At 39.7% G+C, this 26,473-nt stretch overlaps 1 protein-coding gene across 1 annotated transcript in view; it reads left to right on the forward strand.

Annotated features, from left to right (window-relative positions):
- syn2b (synapsin IIb) overlaps positions 1-26,473 on the forward strand; it is a 412,919-nt gene that overhangs the window by 238,881 nt on the left and 147,565 nt on the right. The window contains exon 3 of the mRNA XM_043707946.2: positions 4,819-4,910. Within this exon, the coding sequence (XP_043563881.2) occupies positions 4,819-4,910 (92 nt within the window). The remainder of the gene's footprint in view (positions 1-4,818; positions 4,911-26,473) is intronic.

Consider the following 26,473-nt stretch of genomic DNA (forward strand, 5'->3'; position numbering starts at 1 on the left):
GGCTGAGAGATAAATGGGGGGGAATGGGGTTAGGTGCAAGGTAGCTGAGAAAACGATAGATGGGGGAAAGTGATAGGTCAGAGGGGGACATGATGGATGGATCTTGAGGCTGGTGCCGAGTTGGAGGCTTGGGGGCTGGGATAATGTTGGGGGGGAGGGGACATGAGGAAGCTAGTGAAATCCAGATTTATCCTGTGTGGTTGCAGGGTCCCAAGGTGGAATATAAGGCGTTCTTCCTCCAGGCGTCGGCTGGTCATGGTTTGGCGGTGGAGGAGACCCAGCACCTGCATGTCCTTGACAGAGTGGGAAGGGGAGTTGAGGTGTTCAGCCACAGGGCGGTGGGGTTGATGGGTGCAGGTGTCCCAGAGATGTTCTCTGAAACGATCTACAAGAAGGCGCCCTGTCTCTCCAATATAGAGGAGACCGGGTGTAATGGATGCAGTTGATGACATTGGTAGAGGTACAGGTTAAAAAAAAGGTTTTCCAACATACATCGTTGGAGCTGAAATTCCTCCCATCAGTCATTTTGGTGATAGAGTTGAGGCAAGTAACAGATGGGGTTTCTTTGCTAATATTATTTGACAGGCGGAATCCTATTCCCTTGATGTTTCAAGAGTTATTAGGACTGATTCACTTTGGAAATGATCATTACTACTTGTGACTTCCAGCAATTCCCTGGAGGCAGAAAAATTCATTTCATATCCGCTATTACCAAATACTAATAAATATCTTACTCTTTGATGGGTCTGTCCTATACTACAAATTGAAGAAAGAAGGGTGTCACACTAACTGATTTGCTTCTTTATCACCAATTGATGTATTACACTATACTGAAGAGAGGTAATGGTATTGTGGTAACATCAGTTGATTTGTAATCCAGAGCGTCAGGCTAATGTTCTGGGGCATGAGTTTGAATTCCTACAATGGCAGCTGGTGAAATTTAAATTCAATAAGGAAGTGAATTAAAAGCGTGCTTAATGATGACCATGTAACTGTTTCGGTTTCCATAAAGACATATCTCTTTCAATAAAATCCTTCAGGGAATGAATTCTGTCTTTCTACTTTAGTAATTGTAACAAGGTCAGCCAAGTGAATCTCATGGAATGTAAGTTCCCTGATTGGCCTGTTAATTTGGTCTAATCAGGGAACCCTAGCTGACAGATAAAAACAGGAGTGTCAAAAGTTTTGTTTACCCTGAGAGCTGGCTCTGAGGAAGCCACATCAATATCAAATACTACGCATGCGTAAATAAAGAGTGACTTAGCAATAGGAAACCGGTCTCTATGGAATTATTTTAGCGGCAACAAGAGAAAAAATGACATTACTGAAGAAATTAGCTCGCAACGATCATTTGAGTAAATAAACATTTTTGGCATAATGCCGTTATTTGGGGAGCTTAACTCGTTCGATCCTGCTATCGAAGACTAGGCCCAATGTGTGGAAGGAACGCATTTTTCCAAACAAACAGCATTGGAGCACATGAAAAGCAATGAGTAATTCTCTTGACAGGTTGTGGACCTGCAGCTTTTCAGTTATTAAGGAGCCTAACATCACCTGAGGGACCAGATACTAAAACCTTTCAAGAGTTGACAGATTTAGTTAAGGAATATTATGACTTCAAGCCCCTTCTAATTCTGAGATACTATTGGTTTTACTCGGCGGTTCGAGAGCCAGGAAATCCACGTGGGATTTTTTGATGAGGTTACATCGACTGGCAGAGATATCTGACTTCAGATTAACCCTTAATGAGATGCTAAGAGACCATTTGATATGTGGGATTAACAATGAAACCATGCAAAAGCGCCTTATAGATGAAGTGCAACTGGACTTCATACAGGCACTACAACTGGCTTTGTCACTAGAAAATGTGGCAAGGGGAGCAAATGAGTTACAGGGCATGCCAATGGAAGTGGACACTCTTGCCAGGCTGACTGAGCTTGGGAGACACCACTTGAGTGAAGGCAATTGCATAACCTCTCTCAGGACATGTCCTGAACAGAGGGACTCTAGGTCAGCCCACAGCAAAACCGCAAAACAAAGCCAAACCTCTGCCAAATGGTTAAAATTTTCTTCAGGGTATGGACTGGCAAGCCATCATAGTTCCTGCCAGTATGTGGATTTGAGACAGTTAAAGAGCCCCTCGAGAACTAAATTGAGTAAGAGAACTTTTAGGCATTCAGAAAAGTGCATACCTGGAATGTCCACCTATGCCTGATTTGGAACAGTGAAAAGCTTGGGCCCAAACCTGATGGGGTAAAATTGGTTGAGAAGGCTTCACCTTGATTGACTTAACATTTTTCACTTAGAAAATGGCTGCATGAGTGAAGTCCCAAATAAACATCCAGAAGATATTCAGGAAGGTTTAGGGATTATCAAAGGAGCCAAGGCCACCTTGCATGTTGACCAGAAAGCAATTACATAATTCTGCAAGGCTATTTGTCTTACATGTAAAGTAAAGGCAGAAATCAGGAGGCTGGAAAGCAAAGGAATTATCAAACCAGTGCAGTTTACAGAATGGGCAGGTCTGGTCGTACTGATTATAAAGCCCAGCGTGGCATGATTACAGAGCTGATTGTGAAAGATCAAAACATTTCACTTTCTTCTGAAGTAATGGAGTGAAACATTTTACTCTTTGGAGTGGAGAGAAAAATGAAAGTTCAAAAGAAAAGGGTTAACTCAGGATAAATCCAAATTTGAGAATATTATCCCTCTGATAATGGAATCTTCAGGTGATACCTCTGTTCAGATCAAAAGCAAGAGGAAACTACAAGCTCTGCACATGTTTTTGGAACTAAAGAGTAAGTGAGAATGTTACAATTCACTTTTCAGTACTTTAAACTCTTTCTACTTAATCTTCACTATTACAAATTTTCATGGCTAGATATGATCTTGTCAAGATTTGCAGATCCTTTGCCAAAGTTCCTAACGTGAGAAGTAAGAAAAACATTATTATAATGAAATTTCACTTAGAATCTCACAGTATTGGCTCTGTATTTTTAAGAAAATAATTTATCACCATGAAAAGTTTAAATTATTCAGTGGTGATACTATGTTTCTTAAATGAGAGCTGCTATTCTCTAATGTGATAATTAATCTGACTGAAGTATTAATTGCGATTTACACAGATCCTGTACCTTATTTATCCATTTTATAAGAATGTGGTCATGAGTATAATAAACCTCATCATTGATGGTGAAATTTCTGAGACTATGAAAGAGCAGAACAGTGTTTAGAAAAGCACAGCAGGTCAGGCAGAATCCGAGGAGCAGGAAAATCGACGTTTCAGGCAAAAGCCCTTCATCATGAAGAGCAGAACAGTGTCTGCCTTTGAACAGACCAGCTAAAATCTGTTTATTAAAAATATGTAGCGGATTACACTGGAGAAATGAATTAATACCATGATGCACTGGATTATAAAGTAATTGGCTGGAGCTTCACGCAACTGGTTTTAAACTTCAGTTACAGTGTCATGGTGCTCCTTCAGGTGACAGGGAGACTTGCTGCACCCAGTGTGGAGTTGAATGGCTGCATCTTGTAGTGATCAGATCAAGAGAGGATGCATGTCAACGGTGGATGTAGGTCACCGTCTAGCAGGGTAAATGTTAATAACCACTACACATGTAAAAAGAATATGACTCCCAATACATCAATGCTATTGTTTCCAAAATGATGATGTTTTGACAATATGTCAAGAGGTGATTTGATTTTATCGTAGCATTGGACTATGGTGATAATCCAAGTTTCTTTGTTATTAACTCTGCTCATTTCTAGTATTTGCAGAACTTGGCCTATGTTCTAAGAGCTGCCAAGGGACTAGAGGTTTGTAAAACAATGACTTGTTTAGAACCTGTTAGTTTTTTTAACAGCTGACCTCCATTCTCTTGTGGCCTCATTAAAATGAATGGGAGCCTACCTTCCAGACTGAGTAGTTGAATGAAAGCTTTATTTGTTTTGATGATTTTGTGTATTTTGCCACTTAATGTCATGCTCCTCACAGATCATTATTCACAGCAGGGAATGCTCTTAGCTTAAAATACCACTGAAGTATTACAAACACTGGTCAAAGGTCATGTGCAGCAACACTTTCTAAAATTACAATTACAGTGAAAAATGAAGATCCAAAGTTAAAAATAATCTTGTGTGTGGGTGGATGGATGGAGTCAAACACCTTTATAGGACTCGCTTTCATTGTGGCCATTTTATATGTAAATGTCAGGATTGTACTGCAGTGCAGGCTTAGATAAATAACCAATATCATTCAAATAAGAATTTTTATTCAATCCTCAAAATAACTTAAAACTGTGATGTTTAAGTCATCTACCTGTAAAGCAGTGTTATAAGCTCAATGTTGATGTCAATGAAACATTAAGGATTCAAATATGTAACTTAATCAGATGATTGTGCAACTCTTATCGATGTGCTCAATTGTCCATTGTCTTCAGGAATGTGTATGTTAGATGCCCTGGTCAGGGTAAATCTAGGATAACAGGGTCAGGGAATGGGTCTATGTGGGTTACTCTACGGAGGGTCGGTGTGAACTTTTTGGACTGAAGGACCTGTTTCCACACTGTAGGGATTCTACTCTATTTTTATCTGCAGACATTAAAATGGACTCAATTATTAATTACTGTATGTACTTAAACTGAACAGACATTCTGATTTTTCTATTTGAAATATTGATGCTCTACACACATTTTTTCATAAAAGGGAGAGCAGTAGATATATCCACATTACATTTACTATACAACTCAATGTATTTTGTTAATTCCAGTTGACCTTTCACTGTGCTTTGAATTGTTGTTTCAATTGTTTTTTCAGGCAGAATTTGCTGAGATTAACCTGATTGCTCAAGCAGATGGTACCTGCATGGTCGACATGCAAGTTTTGCGAAATGGCACAAAAGTTGTCAGGTGAGACAAGGAATTACATGGACAAAGCAAGAGGAACAGCACGACGTGTCTGTTTTTTATTAGCCATCTTGTTGCCTCAGAAAATTGCATATCCATATAATTCCACACATGTTTTTATAAAGGCCAGTTAGTATGCTGATTGATTTGGTTCTTCATATAACACTTCATCACCTCCTAATGAGGCATACTGTATCCCAGCAATGAAGAAAGATTAGCTGTGGAGTTGAACAATAACTTTGGAACAAGGTCATGTAATAGCAGGTAAAGTTGTAATTAATGCACATATGTTTTGGTGGTTTAAGATATCACCTGGAACTGAAAGCAAATTCTAGCCAGATGTTAGACATTCTACTTTCTGTCTGGAAAATAGTTGCCAATAGTTACCTGCATGTCCAGGAATGTAACGTTAGGTGAGAGATTTATCAAGTACATTGCAAGGTGAAACATAAAACCCAGTTTCTTTTTTGATATCAGGATAATTGTAATTGTTTGCAATGGAAATCGTTACATCAATTCAGAATACCATAACCTCAAAAAAATAGAAAGACAGTTTTCAATTCTTTCCTTGCAGTGGTTGGAATTCTGCATTTGTATGCGCAGACAGATGATAGTCTACAGTTACATATCCAATTAACCAAAACAAGGATGAGTACACAATGCAAATGAGCAATTTATGTGAGATCGGTTTCAAAATATTCTTATAATAATGAAAATTTTGTTCAGTCTACGTCAGTGCAGATGACTACCATTGTAACTGCCACTTTTATGGGACTTAAGAGTAAACTAATTTGATAAATTGAGATTCAATGATTGGGACAAAGTGTTTATTTAGCTGAACCCACAATAAACACAAAATCTTTGGATTAAATATGTATCCAAATACTTTCTTCATTGCCATATTCTAGTATTAAATATGCACTATTTTAAATATTTTTAAGCCTGATTTTCTTAATATGATCATGTTTGGAAGAAGTCAAATAATTTCAAAATGCAAGTAGATCTAAAAGAAATCAGCCTTGTGAGCACCTTGCCAAGATTCAGAGTTGGAAGCCTCTGACTTCATTGTTAAAGGGCACTTACAGTCAAAACATTAAAATCAAATAGCGAACTATATAGGACACAAGGTGTTAGAGAGTTAAATTTTGTGAAATCGTGATAGCATTTTGAACTTTTCAAATCTCAGTTGAAAGCAATTAGGCTGTATTTAGTGCCTCATTAATGACTCATTTGACACCCCCTTATCCCTGAGTCTTCCAAGATTTAATTGTGGTTTGGGGATTAAATGGAGGCCATATGTTTTTCCACAGCCTCTGTACCTGATCAAGGGAGCTGACATCAGAAGGTGCCTGGCCATTGAAAGCTAACTTCTACCACTGACCATGACTCCCATTTGATACCATCCCAGCTTTTCTCACCTTTACAGGTCATTCTGCTATAACGTGCGATTCATTAACTCGAATTCACTATAATGCGATTGACAAGTTGCAGACATTGTTTCTAAAGCACGAACTTTTAAAATCTATGTTGACTGTAATGTAATTACATCACCAACACTTTAAGTACTGTTTTCAAAGCGTGATTTTTCTATAACACGGCGTTGCACAAAGAATGCAGACATCGTGTTAAAGAAGAACTGCCTGTACTCTTTGGCCCCATGTTGATCCTGGGTTTCTGGTGCAACAAAAAAAGTTCCTGTTGGCCCTGTGACAATGGTGAACTGGTAGCCTCTGAATGATTGGCTGGCGGCTTTCAGTAGGAAGGATCTCTGCAGCCAGGGATCACAATCATGGGGAAGATCTAACAGTGGCCACACAGTGCCTGAAGGTCCCCTGATATCCATCAGGCTTTCTCATGGAAGGATTCCTACAGTGAAAATATCAGTGTCAGTAGGAGTAGCCCTAAAGTGATTATTCATTGGCACAAGAGTGGGCACTGCTGGTTACACTTCAGCAGAGATCTGTAGTTGAAAGGCGTGATACCCCACAAGAGATTTTTATGCTTATTACTCAGCTCATTGTGATGTGTAAATTTCTGGTTATTGTGTTTAAATGTGAACGTCAGGGTGAAAGAGAAGTCAGGAAAAAGAGCAGAAAACAGGCAATACTTTTGTCCCTTGTGATTTTTAAGCATGTTCCAATCAAATGCCCAATGGTTCCTGCTGCCGCAATAGTGAATAAACTGACGATATCCGACTCCAGAAAAATAGATCTGGGGTGATTGTGGGGTCAGAGAAATGGGAGAGGAGAATGTATCTTCTTATAACCATGCCAGTCAATTACTCCATGCTGCTGAATTCTATCCAACCTTTGCTCACTGAGTGGCTTAATGTCACTCTGCAATCTGGCTTGTTTCCTTACAGTTCATTAATACTCAACATAGCATTTAACCTTTCTGCTGGATATTTCTTCTCACTGTTAAAACTAAGAGATAAGAAAAGCATAAACTAATCAAGGCTACTTATGAAAAATTATGCAAAAAGCTGAGCCAAACCCCATGGACAACAATGACCATCACTTTGTGGAGAAAAACGAAATTTGACATTTTAGATTAGATTACTTACAGTGTGGAAACAGGCCCTTCGGCCCAACAAGTCCACATCGACCCGCCGAAGCGCAACCCACCCATACCCCTACATTTACCCCTTTACCTAACACTGCGGGCAATTTAGCATGGCCAATTCACCTGACCTGCACATCTTTGGACTGTGGGAGGAAACCGGAGCACCCGGAGGAAACCCACGCAGACACGGGGAGAACGTGCAAACTCCACACAGTCAATCGCCTGAGTTGGGAATTGAACCCGGGTCTCTGGCACTGTGAGGCAGCAGTGCTAACCACTGTGCCACCGTGCCGCCCAGTAAAAATCAAACTTCCTGATGAGATACTGAATATTAGGTTTGCTATCGTCCTCTGTATTGTAGGAGTTCTATAGCAGATCTGTGAACACTTGGAATAAAAATAAAAGCAGCATTAGAAAATTTGCAGAATTTTCCAAAAGTTGGTCTTCCAGGTTTTTTTTGGAAAAGAGATTTATTACACGAATCTATAGTTTGCAGTCAGTGTATTTGATACTTAGATTATTGAAACCTTAAACTGGGTGGTCACAATCTTTCTAACAACTTGTTGGATTTCATCATCCTCTGCTATATTCAATAAACACGGTGGCTCAGTGGTTAGCACTGCTACCTCACAGCACCAGGGTCCCAGGTTCGATTCCAGCCTTGGGCAACTGTCTGTGTGGAGTTTGCACATTCTCCCTGTGTCTGTGTGAGTTTCCTCCCACAGTCACAAAGATGTGCAGGTCAGGTGAATTGGCCAAATTGCCCATAGTGTTAGGTGCATTAGTCAGAGGGAAATGGGTCTGGGTGGGTTACTCTTCAGAGGGTCAGTGTGGACTTGTTGGGCCGAAGGGCCTGTTTCCACACTGTAGGGAATCTAATCTAAACAGGTTGCACAGTGAGATTGTAGCAATATAATTAATGCTTTTCTTGCCATTAAGAGCATAACTCATTTTGTATTCCTGCCATGCAAATTGCTTGGTCTTATGTTGCAAATCAGGTATGCATCTCTCAGGAATATATATATATATATATATTAATAAAAATGCAAATAAGAGCTGTAAATTACAGCTCTTTCCTCATGGCACATTCAAGGTAGATGTGAAAGCTTAAACTGGTGCCTGATGCTGTAGTTATGTGAAAATTATTACAATAGATATTAATCATTTAAGCTGTCTAGCCGGGCACTTTCTCTAAAAACGGCAATAACATGAATGCAATTCGATCAGGGTCATGACGGAGAGTTCACAATGTAATTGTGGTGTAGGCTGTCTCTGGTGTTGTATGAAGAATGTTGCATTGAATTCTAAATTACAAAAATGCAGGCGGAAACAGAAACCATCGCCTGTAGTAATAAACCCTTTATCATTAATTATAGTCAAAACCTAGCCAACTAAATAACACAAACAATCTGCAATCTCTGATGCTTTCAATAATGTAAACATGCTGGGTGACCCACTGTGAGTGAGGGAGGATGGTAGAATGAAACTGGTCTGAACTGGGCTAGTTTTATCCAGTTATACATTTGCCCCTCTGCTTCTTGGAGATTAGTTTCACTTGTGATTAAGCCTGTGCACCATTCAGGATATTGATCCCTCTCTGTAGATCTGAAAACTTATTTAATATTTGTTATGGTTTGATTTTTGTTACAATAAAGTTTGCTAGCAGACTCTTGCATATGTATTTGATATTTCTGTGAACTCGGACATCCATAGGATCTAAGAGTAACCCTGAATATATGGGAAAATGACCAGACAATGGGGAAAGTAATCTGCAGGTCAGTTGGCACCTGTGGAGAGAGAAATAAATTAAATGACTTGATTTCCCCTTGGGCTTTAAGAATTCGATGTTATTATGAAATGGGGAGCTTTATTTGATACTTTACGCTAAAATATTTTACTTGGATAAAAGTATCCAGCTCTGATGAACAACCATTGAGCTGAAATGTTGGGCTAGATCTTCCATTGTTGGAATATTAACATAGTTGGATGTTGATACGTTTTAACCAATATACTCTTACAGGCTGTTGGCTCCTTATCCTAAAATAAAGCTCTTATCCCCCTGACCTACAACACTCTTCTATTTACATTGGTACATTGTATGTTACAAAATATACCTCCCTAGAATAGTGTCTGAGAGCTTTCTGTTTAAATGCTCCTTTCATACATTTAAACATATGAATTAGGATCACAAGTAACTCATTCATTCCCTTGAGCTTGATTCCAGATTGAGTAAGATCATAGGTGATCTGATGTATTTTAAATTCAAGGCTCCCATCTAACTTTTAATCAGTGCTCCCTCGTTTTCAACTCATGTACAAGAGGGCACATCCTTTCCAATCTGTCTTGCTGATGTCAGAATAACATCATCATCATTTGCCTATTCATTGTACTGCATAGGGCTCTGAATGTTCAATCAGTCACACTGGGAGCAGTGTGCACAAATGATGGTGCCGCAGTATGGAGTCATTTTCATTGGAGAATTTAATAAGTTTGAAGCTGATAGGCCATCACGTGGATCATAAGGTTCCAATATTTCATGCTTGAAGCCTCGTCATTGTGGAGCCATTGGTCAACTAAGGCCTATCATACAAACTCCCCGTCCATTGAGGACACATAATGGGTGGGGTACTGCACTGCTGGCAGCAAGTAGCCAGCGATTCCTTATCATTTTCCAAACCCAACCTCATACCATTGAGACCTGGAGGAAACTAGCTCAATGGTCATTCATCAGAGCTGGATACTTTTATTGAAGTAAGAGGTTTTAGGCAAATACAGAGGCAAGGAATTGGCAGACACTTTGAGATCAATTTCACAATTCTCAACAAAGTATATTCCATTGAGAAAGAAAGACACTATCAGATGGATGAACCATTTGTAGCTAGCTAACGGAGTTAAGGGTCATAGCAAGTATAAAAACATTGAAAGAAAGACATAAATCAGTAGCCAATAAGATTGGGAAGATGTTAGAAACTAGCAAAGGATGACCAAAAAAAAATGCCATTATGAGAATTGGAGTATGGAAGAAAACTAGTAAGAAATATAAAAACAGACAGGAAATCTTCTTCAAGTATGTAAAAAGTTGGAAAGTTACTCAAGTAATCATTGATCTTTTAGAAGGTGAGACTGAAGTATTTTTAATGAGAAATAAGAAAATCGCAGACATTTGGAGTAAGTACTTTAGACCTGTCTTCGTAATAGAAATCACAAAAAGCACCCCAAGAATAGTAAGAATCAAGATACAAAAGGAGTGAAGGAACTTAAAACAATCACAACTGCAAAAGAAAATGTTTCAGAAAGTTTCTGAGACTAAAGGCTGAGAAATTTTCCAGACCTGAGGACCTGCAGGCGAGGGTCTTAAAGGAAATGGCCACAGAGACAATGGATGTGATTGTAACTGGAGTGACTATAATCTTTTTAAATTCTCTAGGTTCTGGAAGGACCTCAGAGTGTTGAAAAACTGCATATGTAATATCACTGGTCAAGGACAGAGAGTGACAGAAAGGAGAGAACCAAAGGCCAGTTAATGTAACGTCCATCATAGGAAAATCCATCATCAAGCAGGTAGTTATAGAACACTCAAATATATCATGACATCATCAGACAGTCAATATGACTTTGTGAAAAGGAAGATACACTGGACAATAAGGGACAACTAAATACCACCCCTTGACATTCAATGGTATGATTATTACTGAATCCCCTATTACCAACATTCTGGGGATTACCATTGATCAGAAATTCAGCTGGACTCACCACATAAATACAGTGGCTAAAAGAGCAGTTCAGAAAGTAGGAATCTGCAGTGAGTAATTCACCTCCTGAACTCCCAAAGCTGTCCACCCTCTACAAAGCACAAGTCAGGAGAGTGTTGGAATACTCCCACTTGCCTGGATGGGTGCAGTTCCAACAAAAAATATGACACCATCCAGGACAAAGTAGCCTGCTTGATTGGCACCACATCCAAAAGCACCCACTCCCTCCACCACTAACGCTCAGTAGCAACAAGATGCACTGCAGAAATTCATCAAAGGTCCTCAGATAGCACCTCCCAAACTACTACTATCTACAAGGAAGCAGATACATGGGAACACCACCAGCTTCAACTTCCCCTCCAAGCCACTTACCATTCTGACTTGGAAATATGTGACCTTTCATTCACTGTCGCTGGGTAAAAATCCTGGAATTCCCTCCCTAATGGCATTGTGGGTCAATTCCCAGGAGGTGGACTACAGAGGCTCAAGAGGCAGCTCACCACTACCTTGTCAAGGGCAGCTAGGGACAGGTAATAAATGTTGGCCCAGCCAGCAGTATTCACATCCATAAATGAATAAAAAAAACAAATTTATTGGAATTCTTTGAGGATGTAACAAACCGGGTAGAGCTCCTTACTTAAGGAGAGATATATCTTGCATTGGAAGCAGTTCGGAGAAGGTTCGCTAGTCTGGTTGCTGGGATATAGAGTTTGTTCTGTGAGGACAGAGTGAACATGTTGGAACTGAACCTTATAAAATTCGAAAAAATAAGAAATGATCTTATTGAAACATAAAATTCTGAGGAAGCCTGACAGGATAAATGTTGGAAGGGTGTTTCCACCTGTGGTGGAAGCTAGAACCCGGGGGCACACTTTAAAAATAAGATGCCTGCCATTTAATATAAGATGAGGAGAAAATTCTTATTTCAGAGGATCGTTAGGTTATGCAATTCTCTTCTATAGGGAGCAGTAGAGGTCGGGTTATAGTAGCTGTCTATTATTCTTCGGTGGTATCTCTTGCTCCTTACCCAACACTCTAACCAAGTCCATAACTTGCCTTTGTGTCATGCACGTCAACTTTAGATGCCAATCTTTTATGAAGAGCTTTAATAAACATTTTCTAGAAGATAACGTGCGTAAAAATCTCTTGAGTACTTTTGACATTACTGAAGCTACTTCTGTGTGAAAAACGTTACCCCTTAAGTCCTTTTTAAGGTTTTCCCATCTCACGTATGGCCTCTAGTTTTGGACTCTTCTACCCTTGGAAAAATGTCTTGCTATTCACCCTATCCACGCCCTTCATGACTTTGTAAATCCCTATAAGATCACTTGTCAGTCTCCAAAACTCCAGGGAAAACACTCCCTACCTATTCAGCCTCTCCCTATAGCTCAACCCCTCAACCAAGGCAATAGCCTTGTAAATCTTTTCTGCAGCCTCTCAAGTTTAACATCTTTTCTACAGAAGGGCTACAAGAATTGTATGCAGTATTCCAAAAGTAGCTTCAGTAATGTCAAAAGTACTCAAGATTTATTAACAGTTATTAACAAGATTTGTAGAATCCTTGGGCTTATAAATAGAGGTAAAACTCATTAAAGCATCTTTCCAAATCACTGGTCCGACCACATTTGGAGTCTGAGTTGAGAAGTGTGATGCTGGAAAAGCACAGCCGGTCAGGCAACATCCGAGGAGCAGGAGAATTGATGTTTTGGGCATAAGCCCTTCATCAGGAATGGAGTATGTTCAGTTCTGTTCTGGGCACCTCTTTGAAGGATTGATGTTTAAGGGCTGTGGGAGGAAACTGAACCACCCAAAGGAAACCCACAAAGACATAGGGAGAATATGCAAACACCACACAGTCACCTATGGCTGGAATCAAGATGTTCAATATTGTGAATAATTTTAACAAAGTAAAGAGGGATCTTCTATTTCCACGAGTCAGTATCTCAGTAACTATGGGCACAATTTCAAGATTGTCACCAAGGGAGTTAGGAGTGAGATGGTGAGAAACTTGTTAGAGGGTTGTTAGGAATTTGAATGTGCTGCCTGGGAGAGTATTGGAGGCAAGTTCAATACTGGGTTTCAGATAAGAGCTGGATGTATATTTGAAACTGATGAATTTAGGGAGATGGGGCTGGCTGGGTAACTCTTTCGCAAGCTGGTACAGACATGGCGGGTTGTACTGTACAGTCCTTCTGTACTGTAAATTCCATGATTCAATGATTTTATGACTAGGCTTCCCATTGGCCTTTTAAGTGCCCTATAGGTACAGAGTGTAGGATCCTCCCTTAAAAGGTCATTTGGGGTCTCAGTGGCTCTTTGACTGGCTGCTGAGAAGCCAATCACCTCCACAAGATTCTGCTCAATGTATTCCACTCTTCAGGAACGATGGTTTGACCTTGGAGGAAGTGTAGTGTAGATTTACCAAATAATTCTTGCCAAATGTTAAAATACAAAGAGAAATAAAATAAACTATAATTTAAGATTATGGAGTGATTTAATCAAAGTTTTTAAGCTATTGAAGGAAACTCACAATAGGGTAAATACACAAAATGTTTCTGTATTTTAGGAATGGACAAAAAGTGCAAACATTAGAGCGAGGTGTGATCTTAGGAAATACTCCTACAAAGAATTCTTCCTCCTTACTGGGATATACCTTTATTGTGAGTCATGAACTATTTCCTTAAATGGCTAACATTGTTTATCAACCACCTTTTCTTCTAGACCTCCTTCCCAGTCCACTTCAGTCAACTCTGCCTTCATTCATTTGTAATTACCCTTATTTAAGTTTAACACAGTTGCTCTGATCTCGTTTTCCCCTCTCAAAGGGAATGCTAAATCCTGCTATGATATTGTCACTGTTTGCCAGGGGATCTTTAAACCTGCTTCATTACACATGACCAGATCCAAATAACCTGATCCATGAAACTAAAACCCATTCCTTCCACAGCAATCTTTGAGCCACGTATTTAACTCCTTGACTTTCCTTACTCTATGACAGTTTGCTGATAGATAAGGTAGTAGCCCATAGATTATTGCCACAGAGTTTCTTCCTTCTAATTTAGTTCCTAGATGTTCAAAGTCTTTCAGTTTATTTCTTGTCTTTTCAATGTCATTAGTACCAATCTGAACAATGTCAACTGGATCCCTCCCATCCCACTCCAAGTTCCCTTTAGCCCTGAGGAGATGTCCTTTACCCTAACACCTGCAGGTACATAGGGTGAAAGAATTAGGAGAGAGAAGAGGTTGAGTCAGGGCTCAGCAAGACGAGAAAAGAGAGAGATGGAGAGAGAAAGAAGGAACAGAGTGAGGCGAGAGAGGGAGAGAGGCAAAGAGAAAAGGGGAAGTGAGAGGCTGCCAAACCTACTGAGTTTCTCGAACAATTGCATCTTTATTTAGGGTCTCCAGCCTCTGCAATACTTTGCTTTTAATTAACCTCTTTATAGTGGATCAGGCCTTATATAATTCTATGTAAGGATCCTGGTTGTCATTTACGCAATGCATTACGCAAGTCACATAGCAATTCACTTTCTGAGGCAGACCAACATCACAAGTGGTATTACATTAAAACAAAGATGAATTGAAATGTTTTAAAGTAATATTTTAAAATTCCTTTCAGTTCTCAGTATTCTGATGTTTATTTTTAATTCATATTGTTACTGGCCCCTTTTTTCACCTTCTTCAGAGACAGACAGAGAGTTCTCAGCCTGTGTTAGGTGCTACATCCTTAGTTTCATCTCTCTGCCAAGCTCGTTTCTACTTTCGTCTGTCTATGTTCATAGTCTCCAATAATTGGAGTGGAAGTTTTCATCTCTGACATACCAATATTCCCATGAAGTTAAATCAAACTAGAAGATTTTCATGCTTCCTTTGGAGGCGTTGACAGATCTCTTTGCCTTTGGATAAAATGTTAATTGCAGTTCAGATTGGCTGCTGTTAATTCCATGTTGGTTTCTTGACCTTTGGTCAACCTGTGTAGTCAGGTCTTAGCTATGGCCATTTAAGCCAGTATTTTGGTCCCTTTTTAAAGATTGTTTCAGTCCATGGAAGTCCAGATATTACATTGAAAGATGGAATTCAAAAATTAATTCACATGATCATGACAATATATCTAGTCCCTTTCATTAGCTTTGATCCTAGTTGAAGAAGATTAATAACAATACTCATATATGCAAATTATAAATATGTATCCCTTCTATATCCTGAAGTTTGCAGACTGCTGAAGATGTTGGTCATTTAGCCTTGTCCACATAATTTCCTCTTTTTATGTCAACTCTGAACAAATGCTTAGAGCAAAACTCAAATATGAATTAAGCTAGCAAAGTACAGTTGAAGTAGGAGCATTAGTGCTTAAGGAACAAAAGAAAAAGCAACCATTATACCTTTTCCATTATATATTTTCAATCAATGTAATTTAGCTCATTTATTAATTTGAAGCAAGGAAAAATCCTCCTTAGATACAGCCAAGCATTAGGATTACATCCAGAATTATCAAGTATTGAAATGAAATTGGAGATATAATTAATTAAATTACCTCATTACGGCTCTTTTGAAAAATGCTTGTCTCAAGTTATGAATTGGAAGTGAAATTTGACGAAGAGCTGTGCCAAGCAGATACATAGAGTCAAAATACAGCATCTCTGAAGAGTAAGTCTACAATAGAATAGCTTGGAAAGTGATATTGAGGCTTCTGTCAAAGTGTTTGACTTTTGAGGAAGGAAATTTTAACATTTCCCATCTGTTAAAGATTTAAAGCAATATATAAAGATAATAAGTTGTCATTAGTCAAATTAGGCTAAGTAGCTGGCAGTAATTGTGAATAATCAATCCTAGGCTTGCCTGTTGAATATCAGAATCTGAGAAAGGACCAGGATCAGATTCAAAAGCAGAGTCAGTAAATAGTCATTTAGCTGTACAGACTTAGGTACTGCTGAGAAATAGAGATATTTTGTTGAAGCTGTTGTTCAGTTGTACAGTATTAAAATGTAACCCTTGCAAAGCATCTTGATGCATGCTATAAACTTAATAAAATTGCTAATGGATTAAATTTGCATAAATGTAGTTTAAATATATTGGGATATGATAAAAAGTTGAAATATCAAAGTAGAGATTTGACAGTCTAGCGCCAAATATTTGATCCATAACCTGGCTTCTGGGCCTTCAGTGTGGCAGGCAGAGAGCATGTGGGTAATTCCAGCCGGAAGTGCACAGACTGCTAAACTGGATAAGGAGGCTGTTTTGAAATCATAAATAAAAATAAGGAATAACCAACAGTGAAAACAATTAATTTAAACTCCCGTGCCTCTTGCAGAATCCATTGTCCATCGAGACTTCTCTAACATGGAACTGGGAGGAGGGACCCTCATCCCTAAGGTCCCAGAAATAGGGCAGCCACATTGTTAACCCTTTATGCCAAACTTAAAAAATAAACTTGGTAAGAGAGGGTGATAGCACTAAAGTAGGAGAGTGCCCCTGAAGAACAGGTGGGTAGAGACTGGCCAAGGGGAGAAAGACAAGAACAATGGTTTATAGGCAGATTTTCTGTCATTATGACAGGTTCATAGTTCCTTGAAAATAGCCTCACAGAGAGACAGGATAGTAAAGAAGGCGTTTGGTATGCATTCCTTTACTGGTCAGGACATTGAGTATGGGAATTGACCGATCATGTTGTGGCTGTAGAGGACATTGGTTAGACCACTTTTGGACCATTGTGCGCAATTCTGGTCTCCGTCTTATCGGAAGGATATTGTGAAACTTGAAAGGGTTCACAAAAGATTTACAAGGATGCTGCCAGGTTTGGAGGGTTTGAGCTATAGGGAGAGGTTGAATAAGCTGAGATTAATTTCCCTGTAGTGTCAGAGGCTGAGAGATGACCTTGTAGAGGTTTATAACATCATTAGAGAGTTGGATAGGGTAAATAGACAAAGTCTTTTCCCTGGCATGGGGAGTCCAGAACTAGAAGGCATAGGTTTAGGGTGAGAGGCAAAAAATTTAAAAGGGACCTAAGGGGCAACGTTTTCACACAGAGGGTGGTGCATGCATGGAATGAGCTGCCAGAAGAAGTGATGGAGGCTTGTACACTTACAACATTTAAAAGGCATCTGGATGGGTATATTAATAAGAATGATTTAGGGGAATATGGGTCAAATGCTGGCAAATGGACCTAGGTTAGTTTATGGTATCTGGTTGGCATGGATGAGTTGGAATGAAGAGATTATTTCCATGCTATACATATCTATGACTCTATCTGTGTGTTTTCATGATCATTTAAAGGACGAGCATCTAATATTGGACTTGTCAACAACACTTAGATCTCCTGAAAGAATTTTTAAAATTGTAATTTGTTTAGGATTCAACATCTAACTGTCTGCCAATACAGGTATTTAAATTTCAATTTGAATTCATAGTTTGGAGATTGTCAGTTGACATTCTAAGAGCTAATCATATTTCCCTTTGTTATTGTCCAGCTCTTTGTGAGATTAAAACATGGATCCATCAGTTCACCTGACCACCTCCTTTGCAGTGGGTCACATTTACACAATGACTGCATCCACTCAAGTGCTGCCAGAGGCTGCCAACTATGGAGGACAGTCATTTGAAAACAACTATTGTCATCCAACTCTAAGCCATTCCTAGCGAGTTTCGAGAGATTTGTAGCTCAGGTTGAGGTTCTGGATGTAGGTTTGCTTGCTGGTTCATTTCCAGACGTTTCATCACCGTACTAAGTAACATCTTCAGTGGGCCTCCGGGTGAAGCACTCCTGATGATTTATATGTTTTTTATTTATATGGTTTGGTTTCTTTGGGTTGGTAATGTCATTTCCTTTGGTGTCGTCATTTCCTGTTCTTTTTCTTAGGGGGTGATAGATGGGGTCTAACTCAATGTGTTTGTTGATAGAGTTCCGGCTGGAATGCCATGGTTTTAGGAATTCTCATGCGTGTCTCTATTTGGCTTGTCCTAGGATGGATGTGTTGTTCCAGTCGAAGTGGTGTCCTTCCTCATCCGTATGTGAGGATACTAGTGAGAGAGGGTCATGTTGTTTTGTGACTAGTTGATGTTCATGTATCCCGGTGGCTGATTTTCTTGCTGTTTGTCCAATGTAGTGTTTGTTACAGTCATTGCATGGTATTTTGTAAATTACATTAGTTTTGCTTGTTGTCTGTATAAGGTCTTTCAAGTCCATTAGCTGCTATTTTAGTGTATTGGTGGGTTTGTGTGCTACCATGGTGCCAAGGGGTCTGAGTAGTCTGGCAGTCATTTCCGAGATATCTTTGATGTAGGGGAGACTGGCTAGGATTTCTGGACGGGTTTGTCTGCTTGTTTGGGTTTGTTGCTGAGAAATCGGCGGACTGTGTTCATTGGGTACCCATTCTTCTTGAATACATGGTATAGCTGATTTTCCTCTGCTCTGCGTAATTCCTCTGTGCTGCAGTGTGTATTGGCTCATTGAAATATTGTTCTGATGCAGCTTCATTTGTGGATGTTGGGATGATTGCTTCTGTAGTTCAATATTTGGTCTGTATGTGTTGTTTTTCTGTAGACGCTGGTTTGAAGTTCCCCATTGGCTGTTCGCAATACTGTGACATCTAGGAATGGCAGTTTGTTGTTGTTTTCCTCCTCTTTAGTGAATTTTATGCCGGTAAGGGTATTATTGATGGTCTTGAAGGTTTCCTCTAATTTGTTTCGATTACAAAGGTGACAAAGGTGTCTTCTGCGTAGCGGACCCAAAGTTTGGGTTGGATGGTTGGCAGAGCTGTTCCAGTTTTTAGTTTGATTTTAAGATCAAAGTAATTCTAATTTCATGAACTAAATTAGATTGTTATCTGATTTTTGTTTTAGTCAATCTCTTTTATGCTTTAAACAATTAGTTCCCAATTCTGCTGACTAGCAATTGTGCAGGTCATTCCAAGGTATTATTAAGTCACCAAAAGTCACACTGGTGTTTCTCATCATTTCTCCCCTCTATCCCACATGGAAGTGCTTGCCATCTCCTTCTATTGACAGTGCCGCTAACATCAGAAACATGACCCTAAACAGTGTATATCCCATTGTAGCTAAGTACATTGATGCACCAATGTGTTCGATAACTGGACTACCCTTTGTGGTCAATTGCTTGGTATTTTCAAGATACTTTTCTATGCATAACTCATGTTGTTCAATTATAAAACCATAGGTTCAAATGTTAAGGTTGGGTAGAAGTGACAGTGAAAGGAATTTCACTTTTCACAAAATTAATTTCAGTCAGTGTCAGCTGTGGGGGATCTCTTTTACCTAGCAACACTCATGTCAATCAAGCAGGTTAAGCAGCCAATTATATTGAAGAATTTCCAAGGCTAGCCAATCAAGAAGTGAATGCACTGATTATCCTCAACTTTTGAATTATTTTTCAGAGACAAATTAGAAATTTGGAAGTGGACAAGCAGATTAAGATGGAAGTTGAAATACTATAGATAAAGTTTTAAAAATACATTATTTTTTAAAAATTAAGAAGAATCTGTAGTTTTTATGTCATAGTGGAGAAATTTAACCTCTAACAAATGTAAAATCATTTAAAATTAGCAAGAAATGTTCAGCTATGTGGTATCTGTTAAAGAGACAATTGTCCCTCACAATAAAACAAAACTTTTTATCAGGTATTTAAAGCAAAATAATGGCATAAAAGATCATGTCAAGCCAAGTGTGGTCTTATTCAGCACACCCTGTGAAGGAACAGGGAGTCACAGAGTGCAAGCTCTGGACTTCAATGTTTAATTGCACATTTATAAACAACAGAGGTTGCTGTCAGTCTTGCAGTTTAATTGATAATGAAGGTTACTGTTTCACCAGCATTGCAAGTGTAAAATCTGGCCCCTTAAGACAGGAATACTTTGTAGGTTGATTGAGAAAATGTGTGGTAGCATTTTACATTCAGTTGGAAACTTATGCCATTATTTTTGAACTTGATAATGCAGAAGGTAGGTTGTCATGTTCCCAGTGATATATTTAAAATATAAATGAGCTTAACAGTCTTCAGTGCTCTCATCAAAATAATCAGCGTGGTTAGATTTTGTCATGAATATTCCATTACAATTATTATATTTTAAGGTAAATGTTGTGAGTCCTTTCTGCAAAAATTACTTTCCAACGCTTTATAACTGCTGTGATTTGGGAGTTTGCACGAAGTGTATAATTACATGATCACATAATTAGTCAGGCTTGCATAAAAACTTTATTGCACTAATGCCCAAAAGGCATTGGGTTATCGAGCCATAAAAATGAAGTGATTTTGAGTATATATCAAGAAGAATTGACTCCCAGACATACGAAAGCCCATGATCTCACACAGCTTGGGAATCAAAGATCAAAGAAAACTCTAAGGCCTTCTATAGGTATATCAGAAACAAACGAATGACTAGAGTAAGGTTAGAGCCAATCAAAAATAGTAGTGGAAAGTTGTGTGTGGAATCTGAGGACATGGAAAACACTTAATGAATACTTTTCGTTAATATTCACATTGGAAAGAACAATGTTAGTGAGAATATGGAGATACAGGCAAAAAGATTAGATTTAGATTACCTACAGTGTGGAAACAAGCCCTTCGGCCCAACAAGTCCACACCGACCCGCCGAAGCGTAACCCACCCAGACCCATTCTCCTACATTTACCCCTTACCTAACACTATGGGCAATTTAGCGTGGCCAATTCACCTAACCTGCACTTTTTTGGATTGTGGGAGGAAACCGGAGCACCCGGAGGAAACCCACGCAGTCACGGGGAGAATGTGCAAACTCCACACAGTCAGTCGCCTGAGGCGGGAATTGAACCCGGGTCTCTGGCGCTGTGAGGCTGCAGTGCTAACCACTGTGCCACCGTGCCGCCCACATTAGATGGGATTGATGTTGACAAAGAGAGGTTTTAACAATTTTGGAAGATGTGAAAATAAATAAGACCCCGGGGCCAGGTAGGACTTATCCTCTGATTCTAATGAGAAGCCAGGGAGGACATTGCAGAGTCTTTGGCTTCAATCTTTTTGTCATCATTGTCAACAGGAGTGGTGCCAGAAGGCTGGAGGATAGCAAATGTTGTTCCTTTGTTTAAGAAGGGGAGTCAGGACAACCTTGGTAATTATAGGCCAGTGAGCTTTACTTCGGTTGTGGGTAAGGTGTTGGAAAAGGTTATAAGAGACAGGATTTATAATGATCTGGAAAGAAATAATTTGATTAGGGATAGTCAACACAGTTTTGTGGAGGATAGGTCATGCCTCACGAATGTTATTGAGTTCTTCAAGATGGTGACAAAACAGGCGGTTGATGTGGTGTATATGGACTTCAGTAAGGCGTTTGATAAGGTTCCACACAGTAGGCTGTTGCATAAAATAAGGAGTTTTGGGATTGAAGGTGATTTAGCGGTTTGGATCAGACATTGACTAGCTGAAAGAAGACAGAGGGTGATGGTTGATGGGAAATGTTCATCCTGGAGCTAAGTTACCAATTGTGTGCCGCAAGGATCTGTTTTGGGGGCCATTGTTGTTTTCTAATTGATCTGGAGTTGGGTTAGAAGGATGGGTTAGTAAATTTGCAGATGACACTAAGGTAGGCAGAGTTGTAGATAATGTGGAAAGATGTTGTGGGTTACAGAGGGACAAGGATAAGATGCAGAGCTGGGCTGAGAAGTGGCAAATGGAGTTTAATGCAAAAGAGTGTGAGGTAGTTCACTTTGGAAGAAATAACAGGAATGCAGAGTGCTGGGCTAATGATAAAACTTGTGGCAGTGTAGATGAACAGAGACATCTCTGTGTCCAGGTACACAAATCTTTGAAAGTTGCCACCCAGATTGATAGGGTTGTGAAGAAGGCATATGGTGTGTTGGTGTTTATTGGTAGGGAGATTGGATTCCGCAGCCACGAGGTCATGCTTCAGATGTACAAGACATTGTTAAGGCTGCAGCTGGAGTATTGTGTGCAGTTCTGGTCACTGCATTACAGGAAGGATGTGGAAGCATTGGAAAGGGCTCAGAGGAGATTTACTAGGGTGTTGCCTGGTATGGAAGGAAAGTCTTACGAGGAAAGGCTGAGGAAAGTGAGGCTGTTTTTATTGGAGAGAAGAAGGTTGAGAGGTGACTTAATCAAGACGTTTAAGATAATCAGAGGGTTAGATAGGGTGAACAGTGAGAGCCTTTTTCCTCGGATGGTGAAGGCTACCTTGAGGGATCATAGCTTTAAATTGAGGGGTGATAGATTTAGGACAGATATCAGGGGTAGTTGCTTTACTCAGAGAATAATAGGGGCGTGGAACGGCCTGCCTGCAACAATAGTAGACTCACCAATGTTAAGGGCATTTAAATGGGCATTGGACATACATATGGACAATAATGGAACGATGTAGGTTAGATAGGCATCAGATTAATTTCACAGGTTGGCACAACATCAAGGACTACTGCGCTGTAACGTTCTATGTTCTATGCCTCCTCTGAGTTCCCAGGTAAAAAGTTCCAAAGTCACATGACAGGCTAAGGGAGAAAAATTCTCTTTATCACTGTCTTAAAAGGTGTCTTGTAATTTTTATACTGTACCCCCTTGACCTGGATTCACCTTCAAGAGGAAAGATAATTTCCATATTCATTTTATGTAGACTATTCAGGATTTTATGTATTTAAATCAAGTCACCCTGCTCCCTGCCCCCCGGCTTACTCTTGTATCACACATGATTAATCCAAATATCACGAGCACCATTTGTTTTTATCAATTTCATAAATTGTGAGTACTGTTAGGGAACCTAAAGACCACTCCTCATATGACTTTTTTTCCCTCCCATCCCTCATCTCCATCCAAACCACTGTGTGTTCTGATCTCCTATACCAAAATCATTGTTAACCAATTGCACCAATGCTATCTCTTATTAGCGATGTTACCCTCTACCTCTGTCCAGCTTGGTACCCTTCAGCATGCAGGATCCAAGCCTTGTCAACCTGCAACAACATCTCTGTAATTACACAACATCTACTTACTTCAGTGTGTGTGATTAATTCATTTGTGTTGCAATAAGTGCTATGCACATTCAGGTACAGAGCCTCTTGGTTGCGTCTTTTTCTTATTTATTCTAATATCGAGTCTTAATTGTAGCTGTGGATATTTTTAATCAACACATGTACATGTATTATGACAGACCTCTGGAGCAGGTAGGTCTTGAGCCTCCTGGCTCAAAGTTAGGGAAGCTACCGCTGTGCCGCAAGACCGTTATTAAACAGTATCTCACAGTCAGGCTCGTCAATAAAATGCAGTGAATGATATGGAGTAGCTGCAGTTGCAAGGCAAGCACAAGATAGATGTTATCCTAATCAAATTTTACAGAAATATTATGACACATCATTGGAGCAAGCCTCCTGGGTCAGAAGTAGGCACACTACCATTGCACCACATAAACCCTTTGACTGTTGGTTCTTTAGAAGACTGTTGGCTTTTAATTCTCTGACCTTTCATACAAATCTCTGACCTTCGCTCCCATGTTACTGTTTTGCTGTTCTGTTTAGGCTCTATTCCTTGATTTCCTACATTTACCCAAGCTTAATCCCTCATCTCTCCTTGTTTAGCTTAAAGTCCTCTCCAGTTACATGGATCATTAGAACACCCATGCCAGCACAGTTCAGGTATACTGGCGCCAGTGCCCACTGAGCCAGAATCCACTTCTCCCAAACCAGTTTTTGTGTGACACATTAATTTCTGCCTTTGTTTGCAATGTACCAGGTTGCACATGGTTCAGGTAGTAATCCAGAGACTTTAACCTTTAACATTCTGCTATTACTGCCTGGTTTGTTATAGTCATAGAGTCATCTGCCATCATTTTTGGTATTGACCTTGACCGCCCCACTGGATCATCTAACTCCTACTGCAAGTTCTTGTTCAGTCCAGAGTAGATCTCGCAAAGCTTTGGCACTTGGCAGACAACATAGTTGTCAAGGCTCACATTCTTTGCTGCAGAGCATCGTGTCAATTGCCATCTTTATATTGCCCCCAACTACAACCACAATCCTGTTTGTTCCCCACTCTTGAAAGGGTTCAGGTCTGATGGTTGATTATTTCAGCCCTCACTCCCAATGAAACAAGTCAAAAAAACCTTAACCATGTTGGACAATTGCAAAGGCTCCTGCTCTCTTATCCTTTGGGTTCCCTTTCCTGCCTCCTGCCTCCCACCTCTCGCCTTCCTTGCAGTCACACCTTCCTGAATCTGACCACTGTCCAATGGTAGATTTCTTCTCCATAATGCACATTTGTGAACCACGTGGATTTGTACAACAGTTGATAATAGTTTTCATGGTTACCATCACTGATAACTAGTTTTAAATTCAAACTTACTAATTGAATTTAAATTCTATTAGCTGTCAAGTGTGAGATTTGAACTCATATCCCCAGAGGATTTGTCTAGAACTTTGGATTACTGGGCCAGTGATATTACCATTAAGCCACCTTTAAAGATTAAGTGTTGAGACCTTTAATGGCTGCACTGAGAAATTATGAAAGGTGTCCACACCAGGAAAGCATAATGCTCTATACATTTAATCAGATTGTCTCGATTATCCGTCTCAGACCAGTTGTGTGGTTCCATTCTCGGCTATCCCTCCCATTGTGATATATAATTGCATCTTAAAGAAATTCAGCATTTATCTTTATAATTTTGTTTGGTATATATTTCAATTTTTTTTACACTTTAAGTAAATGTATTTGTCTTGTCTCTATTTTAAATTTGCTTTTCACTCGTTTCCCTTAATGTGTTCTGGGTCACAATTGCTTGGTGTACTGTGAAGTAGTAATCTGTTTTCCTCATCTGTTACAGTTGATATTTTACATAATTTCACAATGTTTTCCCTTAAACTGAACTTATAAAATAGAAATCTTAAATTTCTCTAAAGCATCCTCATAGCTCATTTTCCCTTTGTGCTCAACACATTAGAAGTCATAGAGTCATAGAGAAATATAGCAACAGATCCTTCAGTCTAAATCGTCCATGCCTACCAGATATCCCAACCTAATCTAGTCTCATTTGCCAGCATTTGGCCCATATTCCTCTAAACCCTTCCTATTCATATACCCATCCAGGTGCCTTTTAAATGTTGCAATTGTACCAGCCTCCACCATTTCCTCTGGCAGTTCATTCCACACACGCACCACCCTCTGCGTGAAAACAGTTGCCCCTCAGGTCCCTTTTATATCTTTCCCCTCTCACCCTAAACATATGCCCTCTAATTCTGGACTCCCTGGGAATAGACTTTGTCTATTTATCCTATTCATGCCTCTCATGATTTTATAAACCTCTATGAGGTCAGTCCTCAGAGTCATTATGGGATCATACTTCTCACTGTTTCCTGCTCATGTTGCTTTCATTATTTAACCTTATCTGGTTTCCCACCAAAGCATCATTTCCTGGATAAATGCTGTTCATCTGTGATATCTTCAAGATGTGAGAAAAGGTCCACACCTAAATTGTTAATTTGTCACAGCTGCTAACTCACCTACTGAGAATCTCCTGCATTTACCATTCTAATTTCAGGTTTCCCACAGCTGCAGTTCTTTGTTTCTTCCTTTTGGCTTGTACCCTTCCTGTTTATCTGTGTCCAAAAGTTATTTGTATGTAAATAATCATGCAGCTTGACCTTTACAATAGGGTGCGTAATTTTACCTTATATTGATGTTACCCAGCAGCCTGCAGTTGCCATGGTCAGTTTTATTGCCCTCTTCAAATATAAATATCATTTTTGCACATAGCTTGCTATATAGAATATCATGGTATACAAGATGTGGAGGTGCTGGTATTGGACTGGGGTGGACAAAGTTAAAAATCACACAACACTTTGGAAGCACTAGCTTTCGGACTACTGCTCCTTCTTCAGGTATACAAGAATTCATAACAACAGACAATGCTGTACTGGTTAGCTGCCCAGATTCATTCAACATCTAAGCAAATAGATAGGTGTCATGGTGGTTAGCACTGCTGTCTTTCAGCACCAGGGATGCAGGTTTGATTCTAGCCTCAGGCAACTGTCTGTGCAGTTTGCACATTCTCCTCGTGTCTGCGTGGGTTTCCTCTGGGTGCTCCAGTTTCCTCCCATAGTCCAAAGATGTACAGTTTAGGTGGGTTGATCATGCTAAAATTGTCCATATGGGCAGGCTAGGTGGATTAGCCATGTGTATTTGCAGGGTTACAGGGATAAGGTAGGGGGATGGATCTGGGTGGGATACTCCTCGCAGTGTGGGTGTGGATTCAATGGGCTGAATAGCCTGCT

This window comes from Chiloscyllium plagiosum, unplaced genomic scaffold (genome assembly GCF_037043375.1).
Source record: "Chiloscyllium plagiosum isolate Xiang-an unplaced genomic scaffold, Cpla_swu_hap1 HiC_scaffold_14, whole genome shotgun sequence".
NCBI classification, from domain to species: Eukaryota; Metazoa; Chordata; class Chondrichthyes; order Orectolobiformes; family Hemiscylliidae; genus Chiloscyllium; species Chiloscyllium plagiosum.